The sequence below is a fragment of the Aphanomyces astaci genome (assembly GCF_000520075.1).
Source record: "Aphanomyces astaci strain APO3 unplaced genomic scaffold supercont1.63, whole genome shotgun sequence".
Classification (NCBI taxonomy): Eukaryota; Oomycota; class Saprolegniomycetes; order Saprolegniales; family Verrucalvaceae; genus Aphanomyces; species Aphanomyces astaci.
The window spans coordinates 209,694-224,592 of NW_009798326.1; the positions used below are offsets into that span (position 1 = coordinate 209,694).

The 14,899-nt window shown below is 50.7% G+C and overlaps 6 protein-coding genes across 6 annotated transcripts in view; 3 read left to right on the top strand and 3 right to left on the bottom strand.

Annotated features, from left to right (window-relative positions):
- Nucleotides 1–240: 240 nt before the first annotated feature.
- On the bottom strand, nt 241–1,959 carry H257_14846 (hypothetical protein; the record flags this gene model as incomplete). Its single annotated transcript, XM_009842747.1, has 1 exon — nt 241–1,959. One exon carries the CDS (start codon nt 1,957–1,959, stop codon nt 241–243), a length of 1,719 nt encoding a protein of 572 aa, XP_009841049.1.
- Nucleotides 1,960–5,099: 3,140 nt separating this feature from the next.
- On the bottom strand, nt 5,100–9,030 carry H257_14847 (hypothetical protein; the record flags this gene model as incomplete). Its single annotated transcript, XM_009842748.1, has 8 exons — nt 5,100–5,287; nt 5,319–5,870; nt 5,953–6,017; nt 6,067–6,242; nt 8,068–8,159; nt 8,218–8,470; nt 8,526–8,957; nt 9,016–9,030. 8 exons carry the CDS (start codon nt 9,028–9,030, stop codon nt 5,100–5,102), a joined length of 1,773 nt encoding a protein of 590 aa, XP_009841050.1.
- Nucleotides 9,031–10,565: 1,535 nt separating this feature from the next.
- On the top strand, nt 10,566–11,533 carry H257_14848 (hypothetical protein; the record flags this gene model as incomplete). The annotated part of the gene is made up of 2 exons (XM_009842749.1): nt 10,566–11,270; nt 11,327–11,533. The coding sequence occupies 2 exons, from the start codon at nt 10,566–10,568 to the stop codon at nt 11,531–11,533; spliced, it is 912 nt and encodes a 303-aa protein (XP_009841051.1).
- A 1,436-nt stretch (nt 11,534–12,969) lies between these two features.
- On the top strand, nt 12,970–13,158 carry H257_14849 (hypothetical protein; the record flags this gene model as incomplete). The annotated part of the gene is made up of 1 exon (XM_009842750.1): nt 12,970–13,158. One exon carries the CDS (start codon nt 12,970–12,972, stop codon nt 13,156–13,158), a length of 189 nt encoding a protein of 62 aa, XP_009841052.1.
- Nucleotides 13,159–13,207: 49 nt separating this feature from the next.
- Nucleotides 13,208–13,629, top strand: H257_14850 (hypothetical protein; the record flags this gene model as incomplete). The annotated part of the gene is made up of 2 exons (XM_009842751.1): nt 13,208–13,312; nt 13,513–13,629. The coding sequence occupies 2 exons, from the start codon at nt 13,208–13,210 to the stop codon at nt 13,627–13,629; spliced, it is 222 nt and encodes a 73-aa protein (XP_009841053.1).
- Nucleotides 13,630–14,590: 961 nt separating this feature from the next.
- H257_14851 (hypothetical protein) overlaps nt 14,591–14,899 on the bottom strand; it is a gene marked incomplete at both ends in the record, with an annotated part of 6,909 nt that continues 6,600 nt past the window's right edge. The window contains 2 exons of the mRNA XM_009842752.1: nt 14,591–14,628; nt 14,690–14,888. Of these exons, the coding sequence (XP_009841054.1) occupies nt 14,591–14,628; nt 14,690–14,888 (237 nt within the window). The remainder of the gene's footprint in view (nt 14,629–14,689; nt 14,889–14,899) is intronic.

The following is a 14,899-nucleotide window of genomic DNA, read 5'->3' on the forward strand; positions in this document are numbered from 1 at the left end:
CAATCAGCCGGATAACGCGAGAAGGCAATATTAAGTTAGGAATAATATCCGGTTAAAATTCTAATAAACCTCCATTGACAGTGAGCTATTCCCCTCCCCCAGCCGAAGTTTTGAGTTATAGAGTTGGGATAGGGAAGATGGCGATATCGCCTCGTGATGAATGAATATTGGAACCGCCAGGATAACACGAGATATGAAACGTTCATTATACTTTACTTTAAAATGAAAAACAACTTTTGTCTACTTGACGGGGCACTTGCCCGTCTTCGGGTCCAACACTCCGTTGCCCCCTGCGATGCGGTAGCACTTGGTGGAGGGGAAGATGGTCATGATGTTGCTGGACACGGCGAACGACACGCAGAAGAGAAAAATGATAACAAGCAGCGCCCCCGCCACCTTGCTTTTGCCACCGCGGGCCTTCAACGCCTGAATTTCCGTCTTTTGGGGAGGCAGCAAAAACAGCCAAAACAACGACGCCACTTTGAACCCGTACGAAATCATATACACGTACGCGACGGCCCACCGCACCTCGAGCGTGTCGGACTTGACGTCGTTCTGACTTACTTTGAAGTACGAATTGATGTACTTGTAAAATATGCTGGCAAAGGGCGACGCGAGGTTGCTCACAGTGGTCACGAGGCCGTACGTGGCGCCTTCGTTGCCCTTGTCTGCGATTTCCACAGCCATAAAAGTAGCTACGATGAAGCGGAGGCCTTGGGGAAAGTTGTCGGCCAATGCCACACCCGCGAAGAACCACTGGTTGCGCACGACGTCCCAGATGGTCATGTACACGACAAAGCCGTCGATGATGATCATCCCGAGGGTACCTGCGGTGATGGTCCAGCGCCAGTTCCAGTTGAGCCCCCACTTGGCCACAATCACCAGCATGCCAGCGTACAGCATATTGCCAAATATGTTCGAGAGCGCGTCGTTGAGGGGTTCGACCCCCGCCCAGTACGTCGAGATGGGCAAACCCGCAGTGGTGCCGACGCCGTGGAACACGTTGCTCAGGAATCGGAACAAACAGATTTGCCACATCACGCGACTCTGGAGAGATTCCCAAAACATGCTCAACCATCGGTAGAAGGACGAGGGCTCAGCCTTCTTCTCGACGAGGAGGAATACCGTCGAGAGCACCACCAGCACACACGGCACCAAGCAAATGCCATACGGAGCATTCGGCGACAACGCAAACGAAAACGACCCGGCGTAGTTGGGGCCGTTCAGTCCGAACCCAGTCACTAAGTACGAGAAGATGCCGCTGAGCTCACGCACGGTGTAGATGGCGGTCTGGATGCGGCCGCGGATGGCCAGTGGCTCGCGCTGGGCGTACTCGACCACCATCGCGTCCGACGCAGACGCAGACGAGACGTACCCAAACGCGATAAACATAGACAGAAGGATGTATAGCGTGCCGCTGTCGGGGGCGGCCAAGTTGAAGTACTGGAGCTCCGACTTGGGCACCTTTTCCAATGGCGTACTGCAGTACTTGGTCTTTTCGCGGTTGCAAAACGGCTCGCCGAACGGCGAAAACGCCATAACACTCAGACAGATCATCGTGATGGTCCACCCGATCAAGATCCACGACTTGCGACGGTAGCCGTAGATGGGGACGCAATCCGACAACAAGCCAAAGACGACCTTGAATGACCACCCGATCACAATCAACACCCTGTACGCTGACGTTTCGTACCCCTCCAAGTTGAGGTAGATGTTGAAGATGGGATATCGGAGCGCAGGCAGTATGCCGTACATGACCCCGACGGCGCCGTACTGGATATACAGGGCAAACGCTTCGCGGGACCACAGGTCCAGCGCCCCCCCATCGGCCAACGCCCCCTCTTCCAGGTCCTTGGGAGATTTCGCTTCGATGTACCCATCAAAGTCTTTGGCCGTCTTCGAATGGATGTACGATAAGCGTTCCTCCAAGTCCGCTGGCTTGTTTTCGTGGCTTGTCATGGCAGGCGCGAAATTGAAAATAATTGTTGTGACTCCCGCAATTCCGCTGAAGGTGGGATCGATACCTTGAACGTCGGGGTAACACTTCGTGGTAAGATAGTAGTGTAGCGAATCACAGGGAAGAAGGGTAGCAAATCACAAGTTTATCGGACAGGCCGAGCATGTCGCGGATATTCTCAAGAAGTATTCTGTCTCAAAAGCTTGGCATTGCAAGAGGTCGCACAGGAACCGAGCAAGGGGTCCATCTTGTGCTGCTGTTGAAGGAAGCGTAGAAAGGGTGTAATTTCTAACATGTATATACTGTACATATCTATTAATACTACGTAGTAGTACATTAGTAGTATAACGTACTATTAATAGTGCTGGTATACCACAGTCCCTACTAAGCTTATATCTCCGGCTGGACCTTGCCAAGTGGGCGACCTTTGCCCTGCCAAGGTCGCCCACGCCACCGGCAGCCAAGACACCCCGCGCCAAGAAAAAGGCCCGCGTCAGCACGGATACTCACGAGATATTAGACACATTCTACAATTTCCTGCTATATTTAAATTATCTTGAAAACAAAATTTAGGTATTTATGATATATTTGAAATAAAAAATAAAAATGTCTATTTAAAATATAAAATTATTAATAATTCCGAGTTAGAAAATATTTCCACACAAATAAATTATAATTCTTCTTATTTAATAAATAAAACATTAAATTTAAGTAATAATGTTTTAAAAAATCTTTTTCAAATAGAATATGATGCTAATGCTCTTCGAAAAGGAAATATTCTATTAATAGATTTTAATTATATAAAAAAAATTTTTTAGAAACACAAGAACTTATTAATATTTTTATAGATTTATATGTGTCATCATATGTGCGCTTCGGTATCTGACCAATCAGGAACCAACTCGTAGCTAGTCAGTAGGGTGTGGGAGTGCCCCTACACCAGTCATCCTAATCTACTCTTCGTTTCTTCCTGTCGTGCGTCTTGTCCTCCTGGACGCCTCGCTCTACTCGGTCAGGCTGATGGTCATGAATTTACTCATTTCTATTTGAACAAGTCTTATGTGCCTCTGATCCTGACGTTCAAGTCGACAAGTTTAAGCACCCTGAGCTGTACCATGTTGATCCCAACTTGTCTGATGACGGCCTTGCAGCGCGGCACAAGGTTATAGCTGACCACGTACGATCATTGAAGAGCGCGCCGTTGAAGTCCGAGACGGCAAAGTCTCTCTCTAGTCTACGCATACTGGGGCTGACGTTCCTTAATTCCTCCAAAGTGGCCTCCCTGCGTACGTTGTTCTCCAACCTCGCTTGCCCTTTACTCTTTATCAGTCTATTGTGTCACGATTTGAAAATGATCCTCTGACCGTCGACGCTGAGGCAGTGAGTGCAGGCTTGGACAAATATCTTGAATCGGATTCGAGGTTGCAGGCGATGACATCGCAGGCACCCCTGATCGTGGCTTCGATTTGTCGATGGCCCGCGGCACCTTGGTGCACTATGATGTAGACCCGCTGCTGGAGGTACGTGGCACTTGGTGGGATCCATTGTCGAGGAACAGGTTCTTGTCTTCATTCCACTCCACGCCGGTTGGCGGGGTCTCTTCCCTCTTCACGGCCACTTGTTGGGTCTTGACGATGCCGGCCGGACTGGGCCAGTCGAATTCGGAGTGCTGCAGGGGCGACACCATGGCCAGGAGGCGCCGGACGGAGTCCGTTGGCACTTGGGCTTGGGCGGCGGCCCAGCGGCTGAGCAGTTAGCCACACACATTGTCTTCACCGGGCAGGCACTCGAGGACAGCACCAGGGCCCAGCGCTCCAACTTGTGCGCTTGCTTGGGGCCGACACGATTGAAAATGTACTGCAGGTTCTTGTGGTGGGTGAAAAGGCGGAAGCCAGCTGTGCCGATAAGAAGGTAGTCCAGCCGCTTGCAGCTTTCCACAACAACAAACACTTCCTTCTCTACGATTGGCCAACGCTCGCTTGCGCCAGTAAAGGCGCCGCTGAGAAAGGCCAACGGCTGGTGGTGCTGCTCTTCCAACGGCAGGGCCAGGTCTTCAAATGGTACTTGAGTGGCGATCGCGCCGCAAAAGCCATCACGTGCGTCGGTGTAAAGGCAGACCATCATGTCTGCCCGTGGGTGCACCATGGGAACCATCGCCAAGAGAACTTTCTTGATCTTGTCGAAACAGGCCAGATGGCCAACGTCCCAAACGGCAGTGAGTTGGACGCGGGTGCGCTTCGTCTCCTTCGTACTTCCAATTTGCTTGGTCGCTGCGTCGCATCGCCACAAGATCGGTGTAGCAGGGGATGCTGGATCGCATCCAGTTGGTTGCGCACACAGTCCTTGGATTCTTGTGGGGGGGTGCTGGACGCCTTCAGTTGAAACGGCTTTTCTGCGCCAGACCGCCTTGGTCAGGAAGAAGTCGCATTTCTTCGGGTTCATATTCAGGCCGAAGGAGAAGGTCGTGAGGACTTGGTCGAGGAGGTCTCCAGGGGTCTCGGCGTAACCAAGCATGTCTTCGAGCCAGGCTAGGGGTCCTTTGAACACTAGGTCGGTAAACATGAAGTCCACCGCCGACTGACAGAACGCCACCGCGTCCGTTTGGCCCATAAGCACTCTTGTTGGCGTGTACACTCCAAAGGGGGTCATGAAGGAGTAGTACATTTGGGAGTCTTCATGGAGCGCCAGCTGCCAGTAGCCCTTGAACCAGTCGAGGGTGAAAAACGCCCGCGCACTCACCAAGACAGTCAGGGCGACGTCGAGGTTCGGCATAGGCTCCATGCACGGGTTGATGGGCCGGCTGTCGATGGTCATGCGCAAGTTGCCACGGGATTTCTTGGGGACGATGCGCGGCGCCGAGTCCCAAGTTGCGCGGTTGTTTCGGTGCACCAGGCCAGCTGCTTCCAGCTCGTGTACATGTATCTTCAGGAACTCCACATGGGCCGGGGGGTATTGTAGCAGGCCACAATAGACAGGGAAGGCGCCAGGCTTATTCGCACCCGCAGCGGCTCCACCTTGATCGGCTCGTCGTGACATATCTACAGGTGGAATACATCGTAGTGCTTGGCCAGTAGGAGTCGCAGCTTCTCAAGGAGGTCCGCAGTCAAGCCTTCACCTTCAGCGGCACGGAGCTTGTCTTGAATCACCGCTTCAACCACCGCTCACCGCCTGTTTCGCTCGCTTTCTGTGTCTTTAGCATATGGGACTTGGATGTTGGGGGTGGCACAGTGCATGCCGTCATCACCGCACTCGTCGCTTGAGGCGGCCACTTGTCCACGTTGCTGACATCCCAGACTTCTTGCTTGACAAAGGAGTGGCTGAGCAACTCATCTTCCGAGGAGTCCAGCCGTTCCATTACAACCCGGCTGGTCAGGAGCTTTGCCTCGTTTGAGAAAGAGTCCACCCAGGCCTTGAGTCCACGCAAGGCCAAAGGTCCACAGGTTGTGTCGAGGGTGACCAACTTGAATTACACTTGGCGGTCGACCTTGAGGACAGGTGCTTGACCCATTCGGCTGGATCACGGATGGCTCCGGCGAAATCACCTTGACTTCCACGCCGGCTCGCTCCAGGGACTTCATGAGGTCGGCTGTCACCAAGGTAACGTCGGAGCCGGTGTCGAGGAGGGTCGTCGTGACGGACACGATGCCTTCTATCTTGGCTTCGCGGCCGAGGGATTGTTTGCGCTGCCTTGAAGCTTGGTCACCTTCTTGTTGCGCACGCTCTCCCACTTGCCCATGCTCAGATTCGCCACAGGTTGCCTTCTTGCGGTCGTATTTCGCGCTGTCTTGCCCGGGAGCTGGGGCGCGCCGGGGAGGTCCACTGCTGCTGCCACTGCTGCCTTCCGATCGTCGAGGCTTGGAGGGCACCGATGGCGCTGCGACTGCTGTCGCAGGCGGTGCCGAAGTCTTCTCGTCTTCCACCGCGGCATATATAAGTAGTAACCAGCGGTATGCACGCGTAGCCAGTCGACGAAACAGTACACGTTGGTCTTCAACGGCTTGTTGAGTTGGAGGACCAGCTGGCGTTGAACAGACTTCTGGAGGCCAAGCGGTTTGATCGCCTTGACCACGATGTCGATAACTGTATTGCCTTCTTGATTCTGGTCCTACGCTTGGTCGTCGCGCTCCAAGTCTCGCATCAGGTTGTCAAGCATCTTGCCAATGCGCGAGGCGGGGTTCAGGATTGTCGTGTCGAACTGGATCGCCGTCTTCAAACGCTTCTTGAGCACTTCCAGGTCTTGAGGCTCCTCTTCAAACGCCTTGCCAAGCCATACGGCCCACTCTGCCTCCGTGACGCCACGTTAGTCACGGTTGGCCATGTCCCACAACTTGTGGGACATGGCCGTCGTGCGGTTGTACCGTACAACCGCACGATGAATGGAGACCTGCTGCACATAACAGAGACTAACCGCCTTACCGATCATGAGACCATGACCTGACCTCTAAAAAGGCTCATAGGTCTTTCTGCAGAGCCACGCAGAACACCCGTGAACCAGCTCAAACCCTCATCAATTCAATTCACGTAATTCTTGTACGAATCCACAATATAGTGTAGCACTGAATTTATCCACCCCCCAGCTGATTGCCGAATCATGATGCTGGCTCCTGGCTAGCATCGATTAATGGGCTTGTTAATGTGTGCTGGGATATACAGTACATGCTATACTCTGACCAGCATTAACATGACTACTTTGGATATACCCCTTGATGTGGTAATAAGAGCAAGTGCAATATCATACCGGTAGCGTTGAGCTCCTATTTTTTTACTCTTTGGTGCATGATAGGCAACGTTAGGGGCAAAGGTGGACAACACAAAGACGTTAAGGCGTTAACGGGATGTGAATTGAATGTGCAAAAAGGAAGTCTGAAGCTAGTCGAGCGTAACCCTGCCTTAGTGGCTTGTGCTCAGCATGTAGTGTAAATGAGAATGTATCATCTGTTGCTTCTATCGTTGCAGCTAAATATGAAGGGCTATCTACAGATGATGTGAAATACGCGAAGCATGATGGATGATGAAGGTAGATAAGTAGCTTTCCAATACTATTAATAGTAGAATGCAGTGTCGGATTTCATGAATTATTATCAGAATTGTAGTGTGGCTCAGCAAGCATAGTACACTGGCATGGTAGGGATAGTAAATTGAGTGCTGAAAGTAGGAACTTGATACTACGTAGTATTACCGTAGTAAGGTACATTGAAGGGCGATGAACACAACATTTGGAAGGTAGTTTAATGAAGCAAGCGTAGCACGACACGTGTGTACTGTACACTAAGCTTATATGAATGTCGCGAGATTATATAGTTTCAATACAAGTAGAATACAGATAAGCTCGCTAGGTAGTTGGTTTATATATCACGCCCAAGGCGTAAATCATTGGATGATTAACGTTATTGCAAGAATGAAGACAGGGGCGTTGAAGTACTGTAGGCTCACTCGCCCCTGCGTACTCGATACAAATATGCACTGCTCTGAATCATGTTGTCGCGAGAGTAACTCCACCCGGGGATTTATTGCTTTTTAGAGCTTGATGAATCTGTGTTCATGATGTCAAGCCTTCAATAGCTTGCGTGGCGAAAGTACTAACAGTTCGAGCACGTAATCATTCGAAGTTTGCATTTGTACTAAGATTAAATATAGAGAGTCGTTTTGTACTTACAAAGTACCCAACGAATATACTCTACAAGCCACTCATGTAGAGTTCTTACGATCTCAATCAGTGGTGGCTAGCAACTAGAACTCTTGTTCAGTGACTGAGTTTGAATGAGAACGTGCTCATTGCCAATTTGCGTTGTAAATAACCGTAACGATGGTGACTGGCCATTTATTCTGACTTTTTGTCTGTGATTGGCATAATGACTTGGCCGACATTTGAATTGATCATTTGCTCGATCTTTTTGTACCATGTGTGTTTTACTGACATCACTTTCAAAAGAAACAAACAACGGCTTGGCACGTCAACGGTTAGAGCGACGGCATCAAAGCGATAGTGGCAGGGACCCAGGGTTCAATCCAGAGGAGTGGCAAGCTTTTTTCCCGAATTGAAAAAGTTATTCTATTTTTTATGAATGATCGCAACCATTAATAAAATGTCCAATTTATAAACTACACACCACTTGACCAGCGCCGGTCGATTTGATGCGAAACTGCTTCAAGTCGTCTCGCGCGTCGAGCTCGGTATTGCACTTGATTGCGGCTCCTCTTCCTTGTCATTTCAGCAGACATACTGTTGTACCTAGCCAGCACACCATGGTAGTAGATACCATCCTTCCCACACAGGGGCGTCCACGACACGTTCGCATTGGTCAAAGCACAGCAAATACGCGATACTCGATCAAACTTGGACTCGTTCCACTTGTAGGTGGTGGCCATAATCTTCCAGAGACTGCACGGGTGCCCAAAGTAATTCTCCACCAGGACACGATCAGAGGACACCCTGCCGTTGCGCTCGAGTTCACGCGGCGTAAGAAATCCCCCTTGCGGTCGGCGCTTCGGCTGGACGGATCGAAATTGACGCTGGATTCCTTGGTATATCGACCAAGACACTCCACGAGGTAGGCCAACGATCCACCCCCTCGTCGTTGTTGGGCATGTCCAGCTCGGTCGGTGACTTCATGGGCATGGACAGATGAATCTCGCTGCGTTGAAAGAACATTGTGACGTAGGAAACGGAGTCAGGGCAATGGTCTGACAAAGCCACAGCAACGCCAGGGTAAGCAACGGAGCACTCGAGCTTGAGGCCATATACCTTATGCTTTCCACAGAAGTAGTATTTGGCCTCGTCGAAGCGACCAGTTGGGCGGTAGGATGGCTGGAACTTTACGTCGGTGCAATACAATGCCGAAGGGAAGTTGCTGAACACGTGTCCTTTGCGCACTTGGTCGGTCATTGGCAGTGGCTTGACGTAGTGCTGGTACAAGACAGGCTCGACGAGATCCAGGACGCGGTGAACCATCTTCTTGAAGGTTGGTGCTTTCATTCGAAAGTCCAACGCATGTTTGTCCTACGCATTGTAGTGCTTGAGGACAACCAGCGTCATGAAGAACGCATCCTTGGCGGACACCGGGGATTTGCATCCTCGCCCGAGAGTCCAAGCAGGGACCAAGACGGACTCAACGATTGCTCAGATCGTTTCGAATTCGGGTTGAGTCAGATTTATCATGGTGGCGAGGTTTCACTTGCAGGGCAGCGTTGCTACCCTGTAAGTAGAAACGATCCATGCTGGGTGTCGGCGAATCATCAGCGTATTCAACTTGCTGAGAATAGTCATGGTAGACTTGATTCATCTCCTCCAGGTGAGGTTTTCGTCGTCGATGTCGTGTTGACGTTGAAGGCGGTCGAGTACAGCATTGGGGTCCAGTTGGCGCGTACAAATGAATTGTTGTTTAATATCGAGGTCATGGTAGAGCAGTGCAGAATTGTGCGAAGAAACACAATTATGCAGTGGCATGTCATATACGTTATAACTTCTGCATCCTTGAGCCATATTGCAATTCTAAGGTGAATTCTTCAGTGACTCGATCACGTAGCATTTGCCCAATCTCTACCATGTTTTCGAAGTATATACGGAATTACTGAATACTGGATCACCTACACAATTTAATACGATTCAATAGGCCCCAAAATCAGATAACGATGAAGAATTAGCTACTCGCATGATTTGATTATCGATACAGAGTACATCCATTGAACTTATCAAACGATCAAATACTCAGCAGAAATTATACTTCCGGATAACTTGCCAGCCACAGACATGCTTCCAAAAAACTGTTCGAATTCTTGTCACGGGGTGGGATTCGGACGTTCCGGATATCCCGATCAGACTCCGGATCTCAGGGACCTAGATTATCTATTAGTCTACCTCTTCTCCTGAGCTAAATCCACTAACTCGACTTTACATTTTGCCTCGAACCTCACACTTGGAGCGTGTTCTCTCTGCTTGCCTGCGCCGCGCCTGCCCGTCAAAATGTCGCTAAACCCCGTGACATTCTGGTGGAGCAGCAGGGTAGGCGTTTGCAAAGGAAGTTGAGAAGAGAAAGGCAATATGTCGCCAGAAGGCCCAACAACAAAGACGATATGTATTCAAGACTGGCTTGCGGGAGGCGTCCGAGGGAGCGACTACTACGTACGGGAAAACTCGACTCCGGGGCGCTCAGCACCAAAACCATCCGGACATACCTTCCGGGAACATGATGGTCTTTGAAGAAACCGGCGCTGGGAACGGTGGCAGACTTGTCTCCCCAAGCCGGAAATGACTTTTGAGCGCAGTTCGCTACCTATCCGAGCTCCCGGATTCGCCTCCTTGGTCCAACCTTGGTCCAAGAGGTATACGGGGGTATGGTTCCGGCACTGCTCACCCGGAACGATCTCGAAGAAGTCCGGAGCTTCGAAAGTGAAAATGAAACCCCCCACAAGACACTGAGGGACCTGGATACAGCTCTTCAGGAAGAAGTTTGCCATCGGCATATGATGGAACGACTCCGGGATGACGAACACCAACTACTCCGGAACAGCAAAGGGACTATCCGGAGCGATATTGTCAAACGAGCAGTCACGATATGAGCAAGCCCTGTTCAACGAAAAACGTAGCCGGGAAGACCTGGAACAGTCGATGCAAGGGCAATTCAGGTCCGTGACCCAGGAACATGTCCTGGTGAACGAAGCCCCGAAATATCTGGAAAAAGGAAGGAGTGCGAACGAACGCCTACGGCCCGACGAGAAGAAGCGCGAGCTCTTGTGGACGCTAACAGTGCTCTGCTCCGGGACGAGGAAGTTCGTCTACGACAAGAGAAGGCGGCTCATGAATCAAACATTCATCGGGCTTACGAGGAATTGGAACGTCAATGGACCCAAATACAAGTGGAACGGAGTGTATTGGTTGGACCTACAACAACAAGCCCATCGCTTAAGAAACTTTTTCCCGGAAGCTCTCAGTGTAACGTCGGTACCGTCCTGCAAGAGCTCTCCCTCAACATGCTCCACGGTCCACACAGACGCTCATATACCCGCCCCGGGATCTTATCCATCCACACCACGAACGTCGGACTTGCCCAGTTTCATGCAACGTACAGAAATCGTAACGGAGTCGGCTGCGCCAGGAGTACCGCCTTCGTTTCTCGTCCAGGAGTCCGCGCATCAGCCATTTATGCCTCTGGGCGCACCTCAGTCTCAGCCCTACCGGGGGCCCGTACAGTTTTCGGTATCCGAAGAGTACTATCGTGCGAGCGGAGGCGGTGGACACGGGTACTCACCGGGGCCTCCGGAAAGTTGCGGCTCGGGAGGTGGTGGCTCTGGTGGTAGCTCTGGTGGCGGCTCGGTTAGTGGCTCCGGAAACCCTTACAGTAGAAGTATAACAGGTATCTTGTCCACCAGGAACATCCGTCCGGGGAAGCCCACATTCCAATAGAGCGTGCCCCTGACAACGGCAGCGAGTGCAATACCAGTCCTTCCGGGAACACTCCTCGCGGGGGTGGCCTCTTGTTTTGCATCTCCCGCAGATCACTTCGCCTGATTTCGTTTCATCATCCGGGTCTTCGCAAATCAGCGTTTTTCCCGAAGTGGGAAACTTGGCCATTTTAGCTGGGGATGTCCGGTAACTACGGAGCGACACTCGCCGCCTCAGCACGGCCTGGCTCCTCTTCAGTCCGGACAACATTCGGAGACCAACGGAGGCAATGTGCCTGGAATGGATCACTGTCCGGGGAGCCGACAATGAGAGTTTGGCCGTCAGAGTGGCGAGAAACTGACAAAGGGCACGAAATTTACCTCCGACAATGACGAATTGCAACAAGAACGAACCATGGAAGAAACTCCTCCGGGACAACTTCCTGGAGCGCAATGCACAACCCCCGGAACCCCACCAGGTCCCGGACCAAAGCAGAATGACCAACGGGATTCATCACATCCCGGACGACGACTACACGACCTACAACAACGGGATTCAGCACCTCCCGGACATCGATTGCAAGACCTTCAGCAGCGGGATTCAGCACCTCCCAGATGAAGATAACGGGATTCAGCACCTCCCGAACAATGACAACGGGAAATTCAGCACCTCCCAGACGACGATTACAAGACCTTCAGTAGCGGAATTCAGCACCTCCCAGATGAAGACAACGGGATTCAGCACCTCCCAGACGACGATTACAAGATCTACGGGATTCAGCACCTCCCAGACAACGATTACAAAAAACCTACAGCAGCGTGATACAGAACATCCTGGTCGAAGCGAAGAAGATTGGTTACGCGGTTACAAGTACCGACAGCGGGATTTAATAAATCCCGGGCAACGAAGTGAAGATTGAAGTCTCCCGGAACCCTAGTAGACCTCCGAAAGAGTCCCTGGTATCCTGGACGCCTTGCCCACGAGATGAGATTTTGTACGGCATCTGGATGATTTGTCTTCGCCGGAGCTCAGACTTAAGAAGGGGAGAATGTCACGGGGTGGGATTCGGACGTTCCGGATCTCAGGGACCTAGATTATCTATAAGTCTACCTCTTCTCCTGAGCTAAATCTACTAACTCGACTTTACATTTTGCCTCGAACCTCACACTTGGAGCGTGTTCTCTCTGCTTGCCTGCACCGCACCTGTCCGTCAAAATGTCGCTAAACCCCATGACATTCTTCAGACAGGGTCATGTGAATGACATGAGTGGATGAAGTGAAAGCCACTTCAATCATTATAATGTAAGTCGTCACAAGAAATAAATCCTTCGGATTGGCTACCACCAAGTAAATTTAGGCGCGGAAAGTCAAACATCAAATGCGGCATCTTTCTTCACTTCCACTTTTGCAGCCTCATGCTAAAGGTTTCCGCACTCATCGCCCGCTTGCAAAACCAAACCACCTCTGACTAGCTCTTCCTGGGCCAATGCCTCGAGGATTACTCGGAGGTGGTTCACAACTGCGACGACGTAGCCGACCCCTTTGCCCGATATTCGACAAAGTCCTTGCAGACTCTGGCGAAGATGGTGTGCGTGTCCTGACGAACTTCACGCGCCGTGAATTTGACGTGATGTGGGAGATCGTCGAGCTTCCTCTCAAAGCTCGGTGGCACGATGGACGTGGCTCCAAGTCCAAGACGTCGCCGAGAGACGGGCTGTTCATGACGTTGGTCGTGCTCGAGCAATACAACTCCTCGGAGAAGCACGCAATGGACTTTGGCTTCCGCGCACCGACGTTCCACAAGCTGTTCTGCGTGTAATTGACGCCGTGGTCCCTGTTTTCGTAGCAGATTTTGTGATGTTGCCCAGATGTCCGAGTTGCGCGCGAACGGCGGTTGCTTTGTCAACTACCCTACGCTCTCTACGCCACGGATGTCGAGTTCCAACCCTTCGAGCGTCCGGCTGGTCGATACGGTGAAGCGAAGCCATACTTCTGCGCGAAGCACAAGATGTATGGTCTAAAGATCGAAGCATCTGATTGCTGGTGGACATAAGCGAGGCACACCGTGGAGGCGTAGCTGACTTGACGATCATGCGACCACGCATGGAGCAGCAGCAACAAGCGTTCAATAATTCTCATCCATCGATGTGGGCTGCCTGCCCTTGTCGACAAGGGGTACTACAGAGCCATGGCTGACATCCGGGTCATTCACCAGAAGAAAACCCGCCTCGTGGAATGCTCGACGCTGAAGACGTTGTGCGAAACCGCCGGGTGTCATCGGACCGACTGATCGTTGAGAACTTCTTCGGGCAAGTTTGCAGCTTATGGAAAGGTGTCCTATGCGACGTTCACGTGGAGCCCCAAGTTCTATGAAAACATTCAACAACTCACGTTTGCTTTGACGAACTACCATATTTCGTTAATGCAATTGTGCGAAGCTGATAGGCTTCGGTATCGCTCCGTGCTAGCTCGCTACGAGTCTATGGTGAGTGCAATAGTAGCGAAACGTGCGGAGAGCCAGTGCAACTCACGACTTCGTCGTACTCAACGACTTGCATTGACAATGAGTCGCAGTCGATTCCATGGTGCTCAACACTTTTTGTCTCAATTTGCATCTCCATAATAAAATTAATTCATCATTTTGTTTTTCTTGGGCTGCTGTTGTGTGTAGGTGTGAAGGTAGTAAACAGTTATGAAACAACATCTAATTTATATCGTTAATACTGTCCGCTAAGAGGGTTTAAAATAAATATAAAAATAACAAATAACAAATGTTAAAAGGTGGGTATTTGATGGGTCTATTTTTTTTGGTACAATTCCCTGTTGTTTTGACCGAAATACTGTTTCAATGAGATTTATAAGGAACTTTGTATGCTCAGACCACCTCACCTCTTACTAGGGGTTAAGCATCGTATGTACTTACCGGGGTAGGACGGAGTCCCAGGTTACAGGGCTACTGGAGAAAAGGAGTATCCGGATGTAATAATTCCCTCATTGACATGTGAAACAGTATTTTGGGTAAAAAAGACAGTGGAATTGTTTTAATGAGGGGGTTATTCAATTTGTTGGACCTTTAAACCTTTTTCAACTGTTTACAGCCGTTATTTACCCTTTAAACTGTATTTTTACCTATATGACCTACATTTTTAACTCATTTTATATTCCTCCTGTATCTGGTTTTGCAATCTAATTGCCCGTCATTATTTTCAACTTTTGTAACTGAACAAAAATTGCGAAAATGAACAAGAGGTTTACTGGAAATTAGGGTTGCTGGTTGTCTCAAAGTCAACTGACATCAAGTGACATACAAGGTACTAGTGTGATGATGTTATGGCTCACAATAATAAGACATCGAGGGTTGTTTCGGAGGCTTGACGTCAATGGGGCAAAGATCACCGACGGAGCACACAAGGGGATGTTCGGGGTGTTCGGGGAGGACAGGCAACTCAGGGAACCCGGGGAAAGCCGGGGTAGCTGGGAAGGTCGGGAACACAGGGGGTTGAGCAGTCGACTCAGGGAACCCGGGGAATGCGGGGTGACCTGGGTAGGCTGGGAGACGT